The following is a 22,567-nucleotide window of genomic DNA, read 5'->3' on the forward strand; positions in this document are numbered from 1 at the left end:
ATAAAATATTTAAATAATATAAAATAATGTAATGACTAATCAGTTTAGTCAAAAACACTCTTTCTGCAAGTGCAGACAACTAAATGTAGTCATTTCAGGCCGCAAAAATAAGGAAAAAGTCATGTTAAGACTGTTTCCTTCATCGCTGGATGTATTTTTGTAATTTGCGCCGAAGTCTATTTAAAAAGCTTAAATGTGGCTAGCGGGTTTTGTGTACTGTGAGGTAGCATGAACCACGCCCGTGGGGTGGAGGCGCGCGCACACGGACCGTCCTCCAACCGGAATGTCGCTCTCCGTCCTAAATCCGTGCCAACCGCGAGCCGCACAGAAACAGTGACGTCAGCGCCGAGACACTGAACCAAACGCATCGAGCCCACTGGCTCCGCTGCCGCGAGACGGGAAGCATCGGTCAGGATCGGCCATATTAAGCGTCACGTCTTTGAATTTCTTCTGCGATCTCACAGAATCGTTCTCGCTTCGAAACAAACTCCCTGCGTGCGATTACTGCAAGCATGTCCGCCAGTTCGAGCGAGGGGCCGGGTTTGGATGGGAAATGGTTCGAAGAGGAGGAGGAGGAGAAGAACGGGATGTTTAGCAGCGCAGGGCCCCGTTTTGATGAGATGCGGGACGATCTGCACGCGCCCAAGCAACAATTCCATCCCTTTGGAGGAAGCGACGTTGCCATGGAAACTGCATCTACAGGTAAATTGAGGCTTTTTATAATTACGCAGTGTGTGTGTGTGTGTGTGTGTGTGTGTGTGTGTGTGTGTGTTTAGCGGCGACATCCGATAAAAGAAAAGAAGAAGCAAAAGCTGATGATGATGATGAATCTGAGATGAAGAGAGCCAGACCAGGCCATGGGTGTGACAGCGGCTGGATGTCTCTGCATACACAGACGCACAGTATGCTTCCAGGCAACTGTGGTAGTTCAAACAACATGATCAAACAAACGACACACACAATAAAACAAACAAAACATTCTTCTGTTGCTCTCTAATGGTATTAGAGTTAAGCAATCATGACGAGAGAACTCTTAGGATCATGATGTGTGTTCATAAAGCCACAATAATGTAATCATCATTTCTTTGTCTTTGTGCTCGGCCTGTCTCACTGCCCTCTTTCTCCTCGGCCTGTCTCGCTGTTCTAAATCACAGGGCATGGCTCAATAATTGAGCATTGTCCACCCCTCTAATAAACCTCTTCATGTAGCACAGCTAGGCTATTAACACTTCTCATTTTAACAGCTTATACAGTATTGACAACAGCGGCACAACCTTAAAATTCACAGTCAGACTCAACCCAATCTAATGAGAAAATGTAACTCTTTTACATAATGGCAAATGTTTTTTTGTAAGGAAAAGGTCCACCCCAAACCTATCTTGTCAGTGGGGCGTAAGCAAGCATACGAATTAAGGAAACAGTATAATTACAAATTGCCATGAGAGTGTGTTGTCAGCCCTCCTGAGTCGACCTGCTGTAGTATACTAAGCTTTTAGAAAAGACATTAGAACTCAAATTAGTGTTATATTTTAATATAGACTAACTTTAATCTGGATAGTTATATCTGGTTTGCTGAGTGTGCACTTAGTTTTTTTCACTTAAAGTTTTAAGAAGAAATAAATGAAGTAGCACTTGAAAATTATATCCACTGAAATTATGGACTCCAGTAACATCAGTAGCCTAATCTATTTTACATGGAACACCATCTCAGGGGGGCCACCATGTCGAGATCACATGACCAGCCAAATAGTGCTCATGTTGTCTTGGTAAACCCCTGTTATTGGACACATTTGCATACTGAATAAATTAATTATGGCTGGCTGTGTGAACTGCACATTTCTTTCCAGGCCTCTGTAACAAAACTATTGTTGCTTACATGTTAAACGTGACCATATAAGCCAGTGCTAACGTATAACCAAAAAACGACTGAGTTTGCCATAAACCTTTTTAGAGATGAGTATATTAGAAAGTACATGAGAGTTTTCTTGTGTATTGTGTGATTATTAAAACAAAGAGGAGTTGAAGAAAAGGATCCCAGACTTATTAGTTCAGGATGCCAGTATTTATAGAAGCATGTTGGGTAAAGTTTGTGTTATTGCTATAAATGATGTTGATTCAAATTTGAAGCAGTAGCTGTTTTGATGCTATGAACAACATCTGATCAGGAAATGAATATCCTGCATCATAAAGCTAGATTGTTTCTCTTTTTTTCTGTGAACTCTTTCTTTCTGAGTATTTCTGAGCTGCTAAACTAAATCCTCACTGACTGTAACAAAAATAACAGTGAGTTTATTAGATGAGATGGTCCGGTGTTCGCCTGATTCCTAAACCTTAGACAATAATGTGGATTTAGTACCGGACAATAATAAAACATAAAACTACCTTATATCAAGAAGGAAGTGTACATGTGAGGTAGACATCCAAGCACTCATAGTGCTACTTTAATTGTACCACATGCTGCAGCGTTTAATGTGCTTTTAGTGTTTCTATGGATCAATGTGACACATAGAGTAGCAATGTTTCTATAGAAACCATTTCAGAGTGGAGATAAGTGACTACAGCCTATCACACACATATTGCATTTATAATACATAAGGTAAAATACAGACACATGCTTTTAAACTTTCATATGGAAAGCCATCGCAGCTTACTTTCATGGCTTTTTCCTGTTGCTAATTGTCAGATTTTGCTTTTGGAGGTGCTCCTCGGTCCAATAAGAGTGTGATTGAGCCCCCATTATGGCTCAGATTGCTATTATTAGCTGGGGAAACTGCATGCACACATACGCCCATGCATAGTCTCTCTCACATGCTCAAATATTCATGAGCCAGCGCCTGAAATCCCTCAGCTACCACTGGTTAGCTCTAACACACACATACTTGCACATACACAAAAACACACAGTCTTTCCTCCTCTCATGGACAAAAGAATTAATATGCATATTCTCTTAAATACATTCAAATGCACTCACACAAAGAGTCTTTCACACTCTGGTTATGGTAAGGTTCTTTTTTATTCCCTTCCTCTCCTTCTCCCTCTCCCTCTCTCTTTCTCTCTCTCTCTCTCTCTCTCTCTCTCTTTCTCTCTCTCTCATACAATGTCGGTTAGGGCTGTAGTTGGCTCAATCTTTAGCATTCTCTGTTTTTAAATAAACAGAGGGAGGTCTATTTATAGGCCGAGTAAGAACGATCCAATGCACATCACCATCATCTTTTTACAGTAGCCAAGCCAGTGATCTCTCAGCTCTTTAAAAGACAGGCTGGAAAAAGATCTGTCCACGTGGTTTAGGAGCTCAACACAACAGAAATCCTGTAACTCTGATCGCACCATCATAACATCACTCACACATGTCAATATGTCCACCATAATCCACTTCTGACTGTCTCTCTCTCCCTAGCTGTCTCTCTCTCTGTCTGCCTGTCTGATATGCTCAAGGGAAAGGCCTAGACGAGGAGGAATGCTGGTGTGTGTGGACTGTCTGTCTGCATTCACAAAGTCACTCGGGCATGAGAGAGAGAGGCTGAGCGAGATCAACAAGCAGTGCTGGGTGTATGTGAAAAGACCGATCCTTCTGTCACTTTGAGCCAAAGGCGGTCAGCATGCAAGGACCACTCGAATAGAGCACAACACTAGGGGCCTTTGTAGAGAAATTGATTGTATAAACCTTTCCAGACAGACCTACTTAGAAGTTTGAGGTTGTAAAATGGTGGAAGACAATTCAGCGTGACATCAGCTTAATTCTAAAATAATGTTGTTGTTTTTTCCCTATCAAAACTCTGTCATTTACTCATGTCATTCTAAACCTGTATGACTTTATTTATTCTAGAGAACACAAAAGAAGTCTAAACAACATTGTGCCCAATTACTTTCTATTTATGGACAACAAAACAGTGTAATTTTTCACAGTATCAATTTTATTCCACAGAACAAAGTCATTTAGGTTTGGCATGGGGGTCAGTAAATTACATTTTTGAGCTTACTATCCCCTTTATTTCTGGCTAAGAACTACACTACCCCTAATTCTCCAACAATCAGAGAAGTCACTGTTACCATGGAAACGTGAGTCTTGTCATAAGAGCTCAGCAGTTTACGCCTACTCCCAGCATGCATTGCAAATGACGTGATCGAGACACTGGCTGGATTCATACTAGCATTCTACTTTTAAAGATATGATAAATGGTAAATTTAGGATGCTACACCGAATTCAACCACACCCATAAAACAAATTTTGTATTTGTCAAAGAAGTTTTTAACTTGTGGCCATTTTGGTCTGTAGCTTAGAATTCTGTTTAGAAAAGAAAATGTCTATGGCAGAAATTAATGTGAAAAATACCATAAGCAGGGCGGCAGTCATTGTTTGGTATTGGCATTTATTTATTTTTTCACACATTTAGTCCTCAAATAAGTAATAAAGGCAACCCTTTAATGCACTTTCCAGTGTAAAAAAATCCATCAAAGATGGTGGTGGAAGCAGGATAAATATTGAAAATAAATATTATACTGAAAAGGATTTTTAATTAAACTGTTTGGTCTGACTGGTTTTCCCAATATTTGTATGTGCAATATTTTGTATATTTTAGTATTGGCTTGTTAGCAACATATTAATGGTAGAGCCAATTACTTTTATTTTTCATTTTAATTTTAGTTTATGTTTTGATAATTTTGTGTGTGTTTGCTTTTTATATATATATATATATATATATATATATATATATATATATATATATATATATATATATATATATATATATATATATATATATATATATATATATATATATATATATATTTCTATTTAGCTTTACTTTTTTTTATTTACTTAGTTCAATTTGTCATAAGGCAGCATTTCTAATGGTAATTGAAATTGTTTATGTTTTTCATCTATTATTTATATTTTAATTCATCTTTATTTCAGTTACCAAAGATGATTTGTAATATTTTTATTGATAGGTGCCATGATAGGTTTTGGAATCATATCGTTCATTTCCACAAAATGCAGTTGATCCATTACGATGTTATTTCCTACCGTAAATTTTAGCACAGGCCGGTGTGCATGTGTAATTGGAGATGTAGCAGTCACAGGGTTCCTTGTCCAACTTTCATTAATCCTCTTAAGACTCAACTGATTTCACAGAGACGGAGCAGATGTTTCCAACTGTGTCTCAGAGGGCCGTGTAGTGTTCACAGTACCCAACCGGTCTGAATGTCACCACATGCTAATCTGCTTTTCCTCTCAGTCCAGTGGGAATCAGATTTACATCACTTCTGGAAAAAGAATTGACTTTCATGTTGATTCTCTGCATGGATTCTTATTCAGCTCTATTACTTTGAGTCTCTGTCTATTTTCTGTTTCTTCAACTCACATTATTGAGTGCAGATGCCCAAGTATACACTAAAATGTGTAATCTTCTAACATATTTTATCTATTATTGCCATTATTGCCTTGGTCATCACAACAGAACAGATTATGAGGAAACCCAAATTTTTTGTAAGGGTAGGTTTAGGATTAGGGTTAGTGTGTGTATGTGTGTGTGTGTGTGTTCCTACTTAACCATATTTTGGGGACAAATTGGAAGAGGGCAAAACCTGAGAAAATCACCAAAAAACTCCTTCTGAGGACATCCTTATATATAAAAAAATCTGTTTTGCAATTTGTAAACACTCAACAGGATACAAGGGAGAGGAATTGATCATAAATGTATCAGAAAAAGGGAGTGTATTTTCTAACATCACAGATATTGCCTGTATTACTGTAATTATTTCAGCAACAAGGGTAATTTGAAACATGTATCTTGTATTGTTTGTTCTTCAATTAACTGATTCTTAAAAGTACTAAATTGAAAGAAGTTCAAACTGTTATGTTTTGTTGATTAAATCAAATGTTCTCGATATATATTACAATAATCTTGTAATACAAAATGATTATGTTGATTGAAAACGTATAATTGTAATGAAAGCATGAGATCAGTTTTTAAAAGAATGATTAGCGATGTCACAAGTGTGATCAGTTTGGATTTTTGTTCTAAGAGATTTGGAAATATACACCTTACTTGTAGAACTAAAGCAGGCATGGGGGTAGACTTTAATCACAGAGCCATTTCCTGATTTCTAGGGCCAATCACAATGACCTCAGTTTTATCATCCTTTAAAAAAAGAAATAAACCCATATTAAAAAAGAAGAAGAAGTTGTTTTCTATTAACATTTTTTTCTACATGTTGATGTTCATTACTTCTCTCTCTCTCTCTCTCCAGGTGACTCATTATCCGACATGTTTATGAAGTCATCATCAGGAGAGGGTGATCTATACACCTCTCTCCTTTCCTCAAAATCCTCCTCCAATCCTTTCAATGATGGTGCCTCTCTCTTCTCCACGGAGGGCAACCGCTCTCCACCTGCTCCCACTGGGACCGACTCCGGCATTGGCATGACCCCAGGTGACCCCTCAGACCATCAGACGACCCTGCAGGGCTCACACAAGACTGACCATTATAGCTACATGGACATGGGGGATGACCTCTGTGATTTTGGCAGTGTGGGCAATACCAAGGACAAGCAGCAGCCTCCCATATCTGGCTATGGAGATGACGAAGACGATGAAGAAGATGAAGATGACATTCAGGATTTGAAGCCCAAGATCCAAGAAAAGGAATCCAGCCAAGACCCCTTCGATCTGGGTCGCTATTTGGAAAAGAGTCCTCTTGGATCTGAAGATACAGAGGTGAAGACTCCGGGATCAGCCGGTGGGCAGCACACATTTCCGTACGTGGAGGACCCTTCAGATGAAGAGATGGCAGATTACCGATCTTACCATAGGATGGAAACGCCACAGAGTGCCAGTCCTGTAAAGATCACGGTTACAACAGAATCCCAGCCAGTGAAAGTGTCTCCACAAGGGGGCATGTCCGAGAGAGAGAGCGTGCTCGGTTTCGGTCAGCAGAGTCTTCCCACAGTAACACTGTCAGAACCAGAGGATGATAGTGCAGCCTCCTCAGCTAGCCACTCCCCTAACCACTCCCCTACAGGTAGATCCCTCCCACTCGTGAGGCACTTGCTGCACTGTTCAGAACTAAATTCAGAATGCCTTCTGTTTTCAAGTAGATTGATGGATAGAAAATACTGTTCCATAGTCTTGATCTTATTGTCTTGCCACTAATCGTTTAAATCATTTCAAATTGTGCTATTTATTTCAATACATAATTTAGAATAACATGTTATAATCTTTCGCGCATAGTTTAGGCTTTTTAAAATTCTGACATTTCCATTTCTTACCACTTTTCCAGGGCGAGAGTCTCCATCTGATGTGCTGTTCCAGCCTGCAGGAATGAAGTCTGTGAGCTCCACTCAAGATTCCAGTGGCATCAGCTCTCATCCCAGTCTTCCTGAAGCCGAGGACATCAAGAGTTCACCCAAACCCACCTCCCCATGGGCTCAAGACCTTCAAGGCAGTGGAGATGAGTCTGGAGATTCAGAAATTGAGCAAGTGACCGAAGAATCTGATTCGCCAGTATATGACCTGACATCTAAGACCCCGCCCGCAAAAGGCGGATTCAGCCAAGCAAGCAACCCGTTTGAGCAGACCAGCTACTCATCTGCCACTGATAAGGCTAGTAACCCATTTGATAAGCAACAAACCAACAAGGTCAGTGCTAGTAACCCATTTGAGTTGTCTGGTGGTATCAAGGTGGGCTTTGGTCAAGCCAGCAACCCACCACTCTACAGTCTGTTGAGAGAGGAAAGGGAGGCGGAGCTTGACAGCGACCTGCTAATCGAATCAGCTTCTGAGGAGAGTCCCAAGAGGGAGCAGGAACATTCCACCCCAAAACCTCCTGAAATATCTTCTCCCCTGACCACAGGCATCACGTCTTCTAAGCCCATTACGACTTCCTGCACCACACCCTCTCCCTTCATCGACCCCCCAGCTAGCACCTTAAAAGTAACAGAGAAAGAAAAAGAGAAGGAAAATGAGAAAGCAGCACCTGTTGAGAAGCCCAAGCCACAGCCAGAGGACAACTGGTCCACCGAACCCAGGCCTGTAGTAATGGGAACGTCAACAGTGACTCCGGAGCAGAATTCCAGTCAGGAGAAGGAGAATAAAAGCAAAAGCACTATCGTGAGTTCCACTACAGAGGAAGAGGCTGATCTGTCCTTGCTGCTACAAAGCATCAACAAACAGAAAGGTAAGAGTCATTGCTGTTAGTCTTCCTACAAGCAGCATTATTTTTTAACTAAAACTGAATCTGATTAAAAAGCATTTTTGTTCATTTAAATAAAGTGGAAATAAAAGAAAATATAAATAGTAGATAAAAAACTTTTACTTAAGCTAATTAGAATATATATATATATATATATATATATATATATATATATATATATATATATATATATATATATATATATATATATGGAAGAACTATAACATGATTGTTTAGATCAAACAGTAAAAACGATTTACCCTAATAAGTTTATCTAGGATGCCTAAGGTTTATCTTATTTATTGATTGATTGTCTTTTGGGAACATATATGAGTTTTTCCTCATATTAAGCCACAAAAATGAAAATTCAAGGGAAAAATGGCTTTGGGTCTACTTTACATAGTGACAGGTAAAATGACTGTCATAGAAACAGAAACAACAAATTTTTAAATAACACAGTGATGAAATTAATAGATGATACAGTTTTATATCAGAAATATTTATGGACACTAACTTTTTTCAATTAGACGGTACACAAAATTGATTTGAAATCCTAATGTAGATTTGTAAGCATGGCTGTTTTTAATGCAACAGCCAGAGTTCAGGACTAGAGAAGTGGTTCTCACCCAAGGCTCAGCAAACTTCCCATTAATCTAACAAACTCATTAAAATGCTGAAAACACACACACACAAATTCAGACGTAAACTGACATCATATTTATTTTTCCCCTTAATAACTATTATTTCTGTTGAAAACCATACAGAATCAGAATGTTGAATTTTATAGAATCAAAAAATAAATTATGTTTAATTAACTTAATATATTAACATTCCCAGTGGCAACAAGCAAAATGCAAGAGGAAATATCTCTAATAGCCAAAGGGGACTTTGGAATATTGTGTTGGACAAAGTGGGGGCCTTGGAGACAAAAAGTTTGAGAGCCACTGTTCTAGATGATTGTAGGTTTGGAACCCAGCTAACATTAGCCCACATGAGTTTGTGGCCTATTTTGAATGTGAAGCAATGAAAATCATGAACCACAAAATAATGGCAAGAAATTGATTTCTGTTGGGTTTTGTACTAGTTCAGACTCACACACAAATGACTCTTATGAGCCATCTCTTATTAGTGAATCAAACACATAGAGTATAACACAGATACTCTATAGCCTGACCCCCAAAATGAATGACATTTATATTTCAATACAACAAGTTATAGTCTGAATAAATCAGAAACGCTGTATGGTTTACAGCATAAGAGACCATTTCTTTAATATGTTATCAAAACAAACCAGATTTTTTTATTGTGTTGAACCCAAAATATTAATTTAAATCATGAGTATCCTGGATTTCCTTTGTAATCCAGCTCACTGATCTCATTCTTTATCATCTGTTCTTTGAACACGTAGTCATGCCACTTCATAATTCTGCAACGCTCAGAGGATGCAGTGCTGAGGAGATTATTGTCACAGCTGGTGTTTTCCATGAAAGTTTAATTAGAAAAGCCTACTTATGTTGCAAGGACTATTTTGATTCAGTGGTGGAGAGTCTGAGAGACAATGACCGTGTCCGAAAGCACTGCCTTTATGTAAAGAGCATCCCATTTTTGTGCAACATCCTGTCTACTAAGATTAGAGTTGTTCCGATTCCGATACTAGTATCGGAAATATCTCCGATACCACAACAAATTCTGGCATCGGCATCGGCGAGTACATGAACCCATATACCGATCCGATACCATTTTCTTAAAAAAGACCTAGTTATGACCGCAAGCTTTGCCTAACCGCTGCACGGTTCTTCTTCGCTGCTCAAAATGCATTGAAAACACAGGAAGTTGTGCTGTGTTGCCACAAGCAACCCCTGTTTAGAGCAGCGAAGAAGAAATGAAAACGCGTTAGCAGCCCTTATCTATATATGACTGGATCACTCATCACATTCTAAACTGCCAAAAGACAGTGAAGCCGCTACTATATTATAGATCAGTGGTTAGCAGTATGTCTCTGTAGTACCGGTAGTTACAGACTCTCGAGTATATTCAGTACCGGCAGCTGCGTTCAGTCGCTTCCGTGTTAGTCAAAGCGCAGGGCTCCAGACAGTAGCCGAATATATACTAGTGTCTGTGAATATTAAACTGCAAAATACTATTTAAATATTACTCCCGCAAAATCTACATCTCTGTGGGTGACTGGCACAGATGCGCGAGAGCTCGCTGTTTTGTAGTCTCTGCTGTGTGTCATGAGGACACGAACGCATAAACCGTCACTTCATGAGAATTTACCGTTTCATTTGAGAATACTGTCATATCATAAACACAGACACTCAAAGATCTTCATGGCAGCCCATTAAAATAAATGTTTGGTTTACATGAGTAAATTGACAATATATAAAGCTACTGTTGTAGCCTACAGTAATAATAATACGTCTCTATAATAATAATAATTATGCCTAGATGGTTGCTTGTTTTTTACTTGTTTTGTTGTAAAGAGATTATCTGATTAATAGATCTTTTTTTATATTCCTAGACTTATTTGTTGCAGTTTTTTTATACAGTTATATTGTAAAACTTAAATACCTTTTTTAGTTTGCGGTGTTAGATTTTTGGCTGCATATGCATATGCAAGTTCTTTTTTGCATATGAAAATAAATAATACTGTCAAATTCATGTTAGATAATAAAAATACTGTAATAAATACAGTAGTTCACCATGTATTTGTTCATGTTTTATTGAGGGATCTGTCTGAAGCACACCATAAAAAGAATTCTAGCAATTTACACAGGGCTAGTAGTATATACAGCTGTATATACAGATACACACCCAGGTATCGGATCAGTACTCGGTATCGGCCGATACCCTGAGCCCAGGTATCGGAATCGGTATCGGGAAGAGAAAAAGGGTATCGGAACATCTCTAACTAAGATGCCTTCATCTGTAATTATTTTGAAAGCAGCATAGATTCAAGATTCGATGCATATTATTTGGAGTAAATGAATGCATAAATGTTAACATTTCTACCAATAAATGCATACTTTAGTCATTAAATGCTTTTTTATGACTAAAGCTCACTTTATTAGTTTATTAAACCATGACATCATGGTCCCTTGAATGCTGGTATGAAATCAGTTTCATTGTGAAGTACCTTCATGCTGCTTGTGATGTCATTGACTCACCAGGCACACAGCCACAGACAGATCCACTCTATTCTGGGGTCGATTGAGGCTGAATTAAGGGGATAATCTCCCTCTAGTGGTGGGTTTAAACAACTGCACTGTGTCTTATTTTTACATAACTTCACAATACTAACACAGAAACAGCAGGAAGGCTCAAGTAATGGTGTACACTGACCCAAAAGATATCGAAGGTCTTTAAAATTGTGCAGTTTATTGTTTTTCAAACCCTTTATGATTTAAGTTAAGGCACATTTAAACAACATTTAAATGAGTGCCTGAGTGACTTGAAATCGTGATAGAAGTGGAAGAAATGAACATTTGAACATAGCCTAGGCTACTAACTGTTTGGCATGAAGTGGTTCTCACTAGAGAAGCAGATTCTCTTGTTGCGAACAGAATTTTTATATAATTCTGTTTTAAAATGAGGCAGTGCAGATATGATGCTTCAAGCACTGTGAAATTATTTTATTATTATTTTTTCTGAAGGAACAGCAGTTGATTATATATTAATTAATTTGCTATTTTGCTTCTTTTATTCATTAGTTTTTAATATTACAAAAAATTGCAGGCAACTTCAGATAAACTGACGGATAGGCTGTGTGTAAAGCTAATGTTTTGAATTGCATTTTACCAGACATATATTCCATTCATTGTCTGGTGATTGAAACTGAAGGTTCTAGAATCTAAGAAAAAGAGGTCAACGCCTTTTCAGTAGCGCTACCGTCTATCCACCTGCAGAGGGCGATAGAGACCGCCGGTTTATGTACACAGCTTTTGGTTTTTATAAATGAAAAAAAAAACACTTCATTAAACCATTACCAACAGATCACAATAGCGATAAAGTATATCTTCGTGTGAACAGTTCGGGTGTTTCTAATGTTGTGATGTTAAAACAACTGCGCTCTACATCACATGCATTTCTGAGACAATCTGGATCAGCACAGATCAGCCTGTTGCCATAGTAACACGGGAGCGAGGGAGCCCTTAGAGAGAAGATGCTGAGGGAAACAGAACAGAAGATGATGATGAAAATGAATAAGCCAAGACGGAAACCATCGAATTCCAGTCCTACTCACACGTACCGACGCATGAAAGCATGCATGCATCTGAGTCGGCTCTTGTTGTTGAAATACCTTTGAACAGTGTTTATTTATTTAGAAACATTATGTTGCAAAATCATCATCATCATCATTATGATTATTTAACAACATAAAAAACAATACTACATTAATTTACAAACGACTGTGAAGCGTCCAAACAGTGTTATTAATATCCATTACAACACAGAAACTAAAGACAAAAATAAGAAAAAGGCAAAATTATTCAATAAAAAATAAAAAAAATTATTTGTATGTAATTATATTGTTTTATTTTGCTTTTTGTTTCTCTGCAATGAGAATGTTAATATTTTACTATAATTTCCTCTATAATTCTGAAGAAATATTTGTTACTCAGTGTGTAAGGATATATTTTCGCTTATGTTAGCCTGCTATTCAGTTTAAGTCTGAATGCAAAAAAAAAAAAATAATAATAATATATATATATATATATATATATATATATATATATATGTATGTATCTGTGTAGTAGTTTAATATATTGTGTATATTTCATTATTTGTATTTAGTTATCTTTTTATCTTATTTTTTATTTATTTTTTTCAGATATGTCATTATTTGTATTTAATTCTTCAAATTTTTTCTTCTTATTTTTTTCGTATATTTCATTTTTTGTATTTTCTTTTATCACAGTCTAAAAAGAGTATGCCAGACCTACATTTCACTGTTTATTGTATGTCAAATAACTTGTACATGACAAATATATGTATAATATATATATATACGGCAGACTCCGCCCATTGTGAGCAGACAACAGTGCCAATAATGTCACATGACCTTGCTTATGTTTATGCATTATATTTGTTAGATAGGGTGGGGCCTCTTTAATCTGAAACACCCCCATCTCGTCCCGTGCGTTGCATATGGTACGCTCCTCTCTCTGCGGTGGAGGCTGCAGTGTTTACGGTTTCATCCAGAAGATCAGCGCCTCTCTCTCTCTCTCTCTCTTTCTCTCTCTCTTTCTTTCGTTCCGTTTCTCTCTGTTTCCTCATTAAGTAGCAGTAGCTTGTCTCTCTTCTGCTCTCTTCTCTCTGTTCTGTCCATTCATGCCGTTCGGACGTGTGAGATAGTGGGTCTCGAAAAGACACAAGATCTGCGAAAGAGAAAAGAGAAAGACGACAGCAGCGAGAGAAACGCCAGAGGAGGGGAAGACATGGATAAAGGGAAGAAAGAGTGCAACTGGAGCAGCTGGAGAGGGCAGGGTACACACTTCGTGTTTGTATAAAAACCGTATTGTATGGTATTCATTTCACAGCACCGTGTTGTTCGTGTGTATTTCGTGTGTTAGGTTTTGCGTTTCACGTGAAGCCTGCGCTTGTGGGACAAAGAGAAGAGGGGAGAGGCAGCTGTTTTGGAATGAGGGGTGGCAGGTGGTCCGTCTGCTTCATAGTAACGCTGAAATGGTAACCCCGCTGTGTCGTTAGATTAGGCTCCGGTTGCCATGGAACACAGTTCAGACTGTTTTTATCTTCAAGCGCTGGATGAGGCTGTCGCTATAGCAACCAGGTCACACCCATCCTGATTACATCATTCTCTCCAGCAGGCATCCATGATACCTGGAGAAGGAAAGAGCGAGGGCATGCGAGACTAAGAAATTGTAAGCTAGGCTATTTTTAAAAGAGAAAAATGGTTCTCTAGGCTATGGCAAGCACATTTTGAATGTCCACTAGGTCAGTGGTGTTGGGAGGGGATGCAGACACTCTAATTATAGGGATTGCATTGTGTGCAGTCTGTGTTTGTAAAGCTACAGTATTTGTGCATGGTTGTGTATGCTGAAACTACTGTCTGTGACTAGAGGAAAAATTCAAAACATTATGTCTGGCCTGACAGTATTCTCCGTATAAGGCATTCTTTATGGTTTCTAGGACGTTGCTAGAGTGTTCTGCGTGAAAAAGGACTCCACATGAGGGTTTCCATTATATTCTGTTGCCTAGATATGTGTGGGGCCTTTTAAATGTATTTTTTACCATCGATGCATAGTAAATAATATATCTTAAATCCATTTCTAGCATAATGCGTTTAAACAATTTAGAAATTGTCTACTCATGATAATTTAACAGCACAAACATACATTTTTACAGTTTGTCTCTATGCTATTTGTATGACATCACATTTTCCCTGCATTACGGTACGAGATCTCTATGAAATAATTTCTTGTTTGTTGATGATTCATAACAAACCCTCTAGTCCAATCTACATGCATTCTCATACACACAGTGACATGCATAAAGTAGCCTAACACATACATAAATAAAACATTCAGTGCTGTAATTCTAAACCACCCACATGCATGAAGACACTGTTTTATTTAAACTCATCCTTATACATTTGTCTTTATTGGGAAATTAAGTAGTTAAATGAAAGTAAATAAAATAATTTTTCTAATGTGCTATTTATTGGATAAAGCAACAGGGTTTTTAAAGTCAGGACAGAATATTGTTCCTGATTACACTTTACAAAAGCGAGTACAGTATTTGTAAAATTTGCATTAACATATATTTCCTCCAGATTTCAATTATATATTTGTATCGTTTGGTGGGGCTGGATTCCATTTCCTGTTTAGCTCTGGAATTTTCAGGCTTGTGTGTGCCTTGATTAGGAGCACAATCTATGAGAGAACCAGGATTGTGATCGCAGTAACTCTGGTGTCTGGGTCACCTATTTTTGAGATTTTTGTGTCAGCAGCCCAGATCATTAACCAATAAGCTACCATCAACCCTAATTAAAACGTAAACTGGCACAAAATGTGACAAAAACAGCAAAGTTCATGTGGATACAGTGAAGACTTAGTCACTGATAACTTGTTTTTAAAAAGATTCGACCAAAACCAGAAAATTCTGTGATCTTTTACTCACTTTTATGTTTCTCTAAACCTGGAATTCAGCTGCTCTCCATAAATAACTTTGTCCTTGGCAGTGACCCTTCACTCAGGAAGTGAATGGTTGGACATAATGTTAGACTGGTTGTCAAGCTGGATGTGCATCTCTTATGCTATAATTACACTCCGACATTTAAACACCAGCACACACACACAATTACCCCCCACCATCACCTTTTTATTTTAAGCTGGCCCCCTAAGCAATGTGTGTAAGGGAAACTGGAACACTGTATCTATAGCAACCACTGCTGCCCCCTTTCTTTCTCTTCTCACACACACTTGCCACATAGGACATGTGAAACAAGGTGGATTAATTAGGTTCTGTGAAAGGGTCACACATAATTTTCATTTTGGATTGTGTATGTGTTTCAGTCTGGGCTTAGGGCTGCACGATTATGACAAAAATCTAAATTGTCCATTATTTCCTTGAAACTGTAATTTCGATTATTAATTACAATTATCACAATTGACACTGAATGACGTTTATACTATTGTTTGATGCAACTGCATGCTTTATTTTTATATGAAAATAAAAATTAAAACACTCTTACTGAAAACTTTTAGTGCTGTTCTATAATATTAAGCCTCAAATGTCAATGTACATCAAATTCGTATCGTATATAAAATGGTATTATAATGTTATACTAAAACTAAAATTAAAATAATGGAAAATCCCTTAAGATAACATGTAGAAAGAAAAAAATGCATCTTAAGCGTGCAGAATAATATATATAAATATATATGTGGACTTTGAAGGATTAATTGTGGTTATGAATGATTACGTAAAAGTGGCATTCATTATTTTAATTGCAATTAGAAATTAGATTAATTGTGCAGCCCTATCTGGGCTATTTGTTACCATGTATACTGAATTAATATGTGTGGTTGTCCATTATTATTCAATGGTGGTATGAGCCGCTCCCCCTCCCTCTTATTCTCTGCCTTTCTCTCTCTCCTTTTGTGTGCGCTTCCACTCACTGTCTCTCTCTCTCTTTCTTGCTATCTGCAGTCATGGGTGGTTCAGGTCAGTAGCTCTCTCTGTCTTCTGATAGCTTTGGTGTTTTAGCATCAAAAATCAGGGATCTCAAAGACTATTTTTTATATGATAGAATTAATTACAGATGTCACTGGTTTTGATGGAAAACTGAATTTAGTGCTGTTTTAGTGTCCATATGTAATTTAACAGCTCATGTTATGTCACCTAACCACTGGATACCTTTAAACACTAGTATTATACTAGTCTACATTAGTTAAGTAATATTTAAAGGTGTGTGTAAGGAGAAAGAATGCAAACGTTACTGCTTTTAGTCTTTAATTCTATTAGAGAGTCAGTTAGCAGAGGGATTTACCAGAGCAGGAAATTATCATCAGAGCTAATAGTTTAATATTTATGTTAAAGTTTTTTTGTATATATAATTTTTTTTGTTTTACATTATTATTGATGAGATACAATAAGAAGTTATTAAGAATAACTGACAGTGTATTCAGCTCTCAGTGAAACGATCAGTTGAATCTGAAGTCTGCACTTCATCTTGGACTCGAGCAAAAACTGGATATAAAAATGGCTGATATTTCTGCCCTCCTCTAAGCTCTGCCAGGCTAAATTTAGCCCTGTGGGACTGATTGGAGAATCACACAAGGGAATCACACTAGTGTGACAGACCAGCTTCTGTGAGCGTGTAACAGTTTCTTCTGAAGCCGCAACAAATACAGGTGTTAAAAAAGGAAACACTCATAAGTTACAGGGAGCTCTCGCTTGCCGCAGAGACTGAAGAGATGATTCAGAGATCTCAAACTGCTGGTTCTCATGGCAACAAGTTCTACTTGTCTTTGTGATATTTGGGCAGAGATGGAGAGGTGAATGTGTTTGCCTCCAGCAGTTAGAGAAGAAAGATCTGGTTTTCTTAGATACCTGCTTGAAACCTGTCCACCAAGCTTTACACCTGCTTGGTAATGAATATCTGAGTGCTTTGAACTTTGATCATAAGAAGAAATGTTTCTTGAGCAGCAAATCCACTATTAGAATGATTTCTGAAGGATCATCTGAAGGAACACTGAAGACTGGAGTAATGACTGCTGGAAATTCAGCTTCATCATCACAGGATTAAATTACATTTAAGATATAAAATGGGAAACATTTTGAACTGTAATACTGTTTTACAATATTACAGTATTTACTTTGTTTTTAAATAAATGCAGCCTTTATGGGCATAAGAGGCTTCTTTCAAAAACATTTAAAAATTATTGAAAATCCAAAACAGTGAAACAGCAGTGTATTTGAACTATAGTATGGCTAGAACTCTATACTGACCAATCAGCATTCAGGACTATAACGATGACTGCATTGCTACTTCCCTGCTAAATATTGTATGGAAAAGAAGCACATTAAATGAGTAGTACAAGACACTATTTCTTCAGATGGGAATAATTTGTAGGTTTGAATGGTAGTATCTGGATAATTGTGAGATGTATGTTGGGGCCGGTATCCAAAAAGTTTGAACTCTGCAAGAGCTGATACTTGAAAAAGACACTTAACATTAGTTTACTCCAAGGGGGATACCACTGCAATTTAAGTTGGTACATATGTGTAGAAATGTTGTAGAAATAAATTCATCTCCTGTATATAGAGTGATGATATTTTTACTAGGTTTTGGCATTTTACATGGATATACTCTACCACATGCCAAACTAAACTTGCAATTTAAAAGTTGTCACCTTCATGCACCTCTCCATTTCACTGCTATAATTCTAAAAGTTTACATTAGAATGGTGAAGGCTCGTAGCTCATAGTGTGTGGTCATTATATTACAGCACTTCTGATAACATGACCATTTGTACTGTCTTACCCAATAGTAATAATTAACCCAGTACAGTGTGTGTGCACACAGATGGTTAGGGTTAGATAAGTTGACAACTGGTGCTGTGAGAGGTTGACAGGTGTGAACTGATAGCCTCAAGGTTACAAATGTCCTCTTCATGGAAAATGCATGATGAAAACAGACTTCAAAAGAGAATTACAAATTGATTTGCAGACCTGTAAAAGTCACAATTATGGAAATTAATTAAAAAAATTCTGATAGAGTTTGGGTTCCATTGTCACCTTCTGGCTTGTTTGGTGGGGTTCTGAAAAACTCTTAACTTTAAGGATCTGTATGACCCCACTACTGACTGACAAAGCCTGAACTGAATTAAGATGGATGATGGCATTATTGTTTTCTGTAGAGTTTAGGTGCTTGAGGTTAGTAATTTGGATAAAACATGCCCATAAATCTCCATAAATTGACTTTCTGCACAACCTTTCCTTTACAGCTTTTTGGTCACCAAAGACAAACTCTTGCCAAAGTGCATTTGATTCTCTAGCAATTCCACTTGTGCCATCCTTAAAACCAGTTCAAACACAGTTATCGCCTTTTATACAGACCCAGATTAGCCAGCTATACATATCTACATTTTTTATGCAAAGGAACCTTGCAGTTCGAGCAATGACACACCTTTTCTCACTCTTTTACTATGATGAAATATTTATGTATAAAACTTTATCATATGTTTATAGATCCACCCAGAGTATGTTTTTGCATGTGTTTCTGCATTTTTTCATAATTTATAAACATTTTTGTACTAAGGTTCGTAGGTATATTTCACATACAGTTAGTGAATAAGACCCACTTGTATTCATTTCTTTTAGATGATTTAATGGCCAGTGCTGCTACTACATAAGTGTAACAAATACTAACCAGCTGCAAATTTGAAATGGCTATGTAAACAATGTTTAACAGAGTAGAATTACTGAACTAAAATAGAACAAGCGTAGAGAGACTTGCAGCCTGTGACTGTGTAGATTTGATGCTGTAATGTCTCATTGTAAGATTTGTGTACTTAAGAACCGACATGGTTCTTGTTCTCATCACTTTTCTTCTTGTTTTTTGTCCCTCTGTTCAGTGGTCGATCTGTTACATTGGCGGGATCTAAAGCAGTCTGGACTGGTTCTCGGCAGTGTGTTGCTGCTGCTGTTCTCTTTAACCCAGTTCAGCGTGGTGAGTGTTATAGCATATCTGGCTCTGGCTGTCCTCTCCGCCACCATCAGTTTCCGAGTCTACAAATCAGTCCTGCAGGCAGTGCAAAAAACCGATGAGGGCCACCCCTTCAAGTTAGTCCTACACTCAGTTTGTGTCTTTTGCTTCGGTACGTATTGAGAAATGAATCTGTTATCATGGCTTCTCTCTTTTTCAGGGCCTATCTGGAGGTGGAGATCGCTCTCTCTGGAGATCAGATCATGAAGTATGTGGATAAGACTCAGCTGTACATCAACTCCACCATGAAGGAGCTTCGCAGGCTGTTCTTGGTTCAGGATCTGATCGACTCCATAAAGGTGAAAACACACTAGCTGTTGAACATTTAATTCCCCAATTTTCGATGATACTATTTCAGTTTCAATTTGAAAGCCAAACTTAGTATTAAAGGTGCACTCATTAATTTTGTTCCACTGGTTGATACTACAATGGTTTTGGACTTCATACTGAAACCTACTGGATTGGAGTGTTGCACAAAATAATTCAGTTGCAGATGCCATGATAGAAATAACTGTTTTCGGGCATATTTGTCACATATTTTAGAATCAAAAGTGGCCAATAATTTTCAAGCTTGCATGTGATCTCAAACCAAGAGAGGCCAATGTAGAATAAAACAGCATTAATATGACTGTAGTCTTCATCTCATGTAGGTTTACATTATTTTTATTGTTAGACAGTGGGAAAAGTTACTGAGTGCCCCTGTAAAGCATTACAAATCTGTGAAGATAATTTGATATATGTGTGTGTGTTTAGTTTGCAGTGTTGATGTGGTTGTTGACATATGTTGGAGCTCTGTTTAATGGCCTGACCTTGTTGATTCTGGGTAAGAAAACAACACAAATATACACTACCATTCAAAAGTTTAGGGTCTGTAAGATTTTAAATATTTTGTAAAACAAAAAAAGTCCCTTAGCGTCACAAGGCTGCATTTATTTTGATCAAATATACAGAAAAAAAGAACAGTAATATTGGGAAATATTATTATAGTTAGTGAAACCAGTTGGTGCAGAGAGGTAATGAATGTCTTGGAATTTTAAATGAAAAGTTTGATAAACTTTCTCCAATATCCGTGCTGATTCTTAGGGAAGAAATTATTTTCTAAGAAATGTTCAGTTTCTGTGTGTTTGCTGTCTGATTTGCTTCCATATCTTAGGTACACACTCAGAATTCCATGTCACAAACACACACTCTGCTGTAGGTCAGGCTGTGATAACTTCAAACAACTGTCATCAGATGACACCACACAGCATTCTGGGAGAGCTGCTCAGTTGTCCTGACTGTATCTCTCCTTGATCTTTCTCTCTTTAGTGGTGGTATCCATGTTTAGTGTGCCAGTGGTTTACGAGAAGTACCAGGTAATGTTTTCTCAGTGCCCACAATTATCTTTTTTTAAGGTACATGTTTTGACACTTTTTTTTTTCTTTTTTTTTCCTTAGCAGACACTTTTATCCAAAGCGACTTGCAGTGCATTCAGGCTATACATTTTTTTATTTTTTTTTACCAGTATGTTATTACAAGGTTATGATAATTACATTATATGAACCTAGGATGTCAATTCCTGTACCAGTGAATTTTCATGATACTCAATACCAATTTTGAGCAATAACTAATATGCTATTAAACATACAACTTTATTTAAAAAAAAAAAAAGTTGCATTAAATGAAAACTTTTATTTTGAAATTATTCTTATAATTCTGAATTAAGTAAACAATTCAATTAATAATTCAAGTACAGTTAGTTAAAAAAATAAAAATAATCAAAGAAAAGCATGTCTCCACAAAACACACACACACATTCTGAGTTAATATCTTACAATTCTTTTTGTTTCTGCCACAGTTTAAAAAGGTAATTAAATCTGAATTTTGAGCAAAAAATTTGTCGTTACATTTTTTTTTTACATCCCATGCTGGAAACAAGCTTCCATAGTGAATAGCTTTCTTTTGGTATTGTTGTTTTTGTTGAAGTATCGATTCTTTTGGCATCAATATTGTGTATGGTGAATCCTCACACTCGTTTTCTCCCTTTCAGACACAGATTGATCAATACTTAGGACTGGTCCGCACCCAGGTTAACTCGATAATGGGAAAGTGAGTTCTGTGTAAATATGATTTCAATTTCTAATGTATTTATTTATATATTTTTTATATAATTAACCTGCTTAATTTTCTGTTTGATTTTCAGGATTAGAGAAAAGGTTCCAGGGGCCAAAAAGAAGGAATAAACTCTTTGCTTCTGTACAAGTAAACACTATAGCCAGTAAAACTACAACTTTGCCAGCACTTAAGGACCCCAACTACACAGGAGGCCAATGTCACCTCAAAAACTAATTTAAAAAAAGCATAAACAAAAAAAGATCATGTAAGTATAACGGCACCAATAAAAGCCCCCACTGTTGCCAGTCACAGGTGAATTCTTGCATAACTAACACCGATTCACATAAATAACACCCTTTGGGCAGTCGTAGAGCTATAGATATACCAGAGGGACACAAAGCGATTCTCTCTTCCATTGCTTCTGATTTAAGTGCATGAAGTCCAGTCTTGAGTAAATATTTGCTATCTCTGCAGTGCTCTTCCTCTCTCTGCTTTATTTTGCAGTGCATATTTCCTGCTGTAAAATGTAACATGAAAATGAAAATCATGCCTGTCATATAATCTCCTGCTGCCATGTCTAATATTCGCTTCAATTCACCGTCACTGGTAGAGTGGTTCTGTGTACAGACATACTTATTAATATCGAGTTGAATTGTGGATTGTTTTTTGTTCTTTTCTGTGTAATCGAGCACAATGATAATTTGAAGATGTTATTACTAAATGTGTAACTGTGATTTTTGCAGAACTGTAGGGATACATGTAGGTGTTTAAAGACAAGCTTTGTGGTCCTTCTCTAGGGCACCTGATTGTCAGACTGCAGAGCTCCAGCTGTACTAAACTCTGTCCAACTTTGTACAATGTTCAGTGTTGTTATTTTAAAGTCTTTAACTATTTGCACTCTGTATTTAATTAACGAATGGGAAAAATAAATGTTCCTTAATGTAGGAGGGTTGGTGTTTTGTCATTCATAGCAAAATGATCTAAGAGAAAGTTGTTATAGGACAGACAGATGGCATTATGAAAAATTATTCTGCAAAGCATTAAAGA

At 37.2% G+C, this 22,567-nt stretch overlaps 1 protein-coding gene across 4 annotated transcripts; it reads left to right on the plus strand.

The window, feature by feature from the left end:
- The first annotated feature begins 281 nt into the window (after window positions 1-281).
- On the plus strand, window positions 282-22,464 carry LOC128026113 (reticulon-1-A). 4 transcript variants are annotated; one of them, XM_052612852.1, is made up of 10 exons: window positions 282-702; window positions 6,253-7,023; window positions 7,282-8,178; window positions 16,366-16,380; window positions 19,296-19,503; window positions 19,587-19,725; window positions 20,180-20,249; window positions 20,735-20,781; window positions 21,456-21,514; window positions 21,609-22,464. In XM_052612852.1, exons 1-10 carry the CDS (start codon window positions 513-515, stop codon window positions 21,646-21,648), a joined length of 2,436 nt encoding a protein of 811 aa, XP_052468812.1. In that variant the 5' UTR covers window positions 282-512; the 3' UTR covers window positions 21,649-22,464. The 4 variants fall into 4 exon arrangements, with proteins under 4 accessions (XP_052468812.1, XP_052468813.1, XP_052468814.1 ...); XM_052612853.1 differs by lacking the exon at window positions 16,366-16,380 and having other exon boundaries at window positions 285-702; XM_052612854.1 differs by lacking the exons at window positions 282-702; window positions 6,253-7,023; window positions 7,282-8,178 and adding an exon at window positions 13,341-13,680.
- Window positions 22,465-22,567: the final 103 nt, after the last annotated feature.

The sequence above is a fragment of the Carassius gibelio genome, chromosome A13, assembly GCF_023724105.1.
Source record: "Carassius gibelio isolate Cgi1373 ecotype wild population from Czech Republic chromosome A13, carGib1.2-hapl.c, whole genome shotgun sequence".
Lineage (NCBI taxonomy): Eukaryota > Metazoa > Chordata > Actinopteri > Cypriniformes > Cyprinidae > Carassius > Carassius gibelio.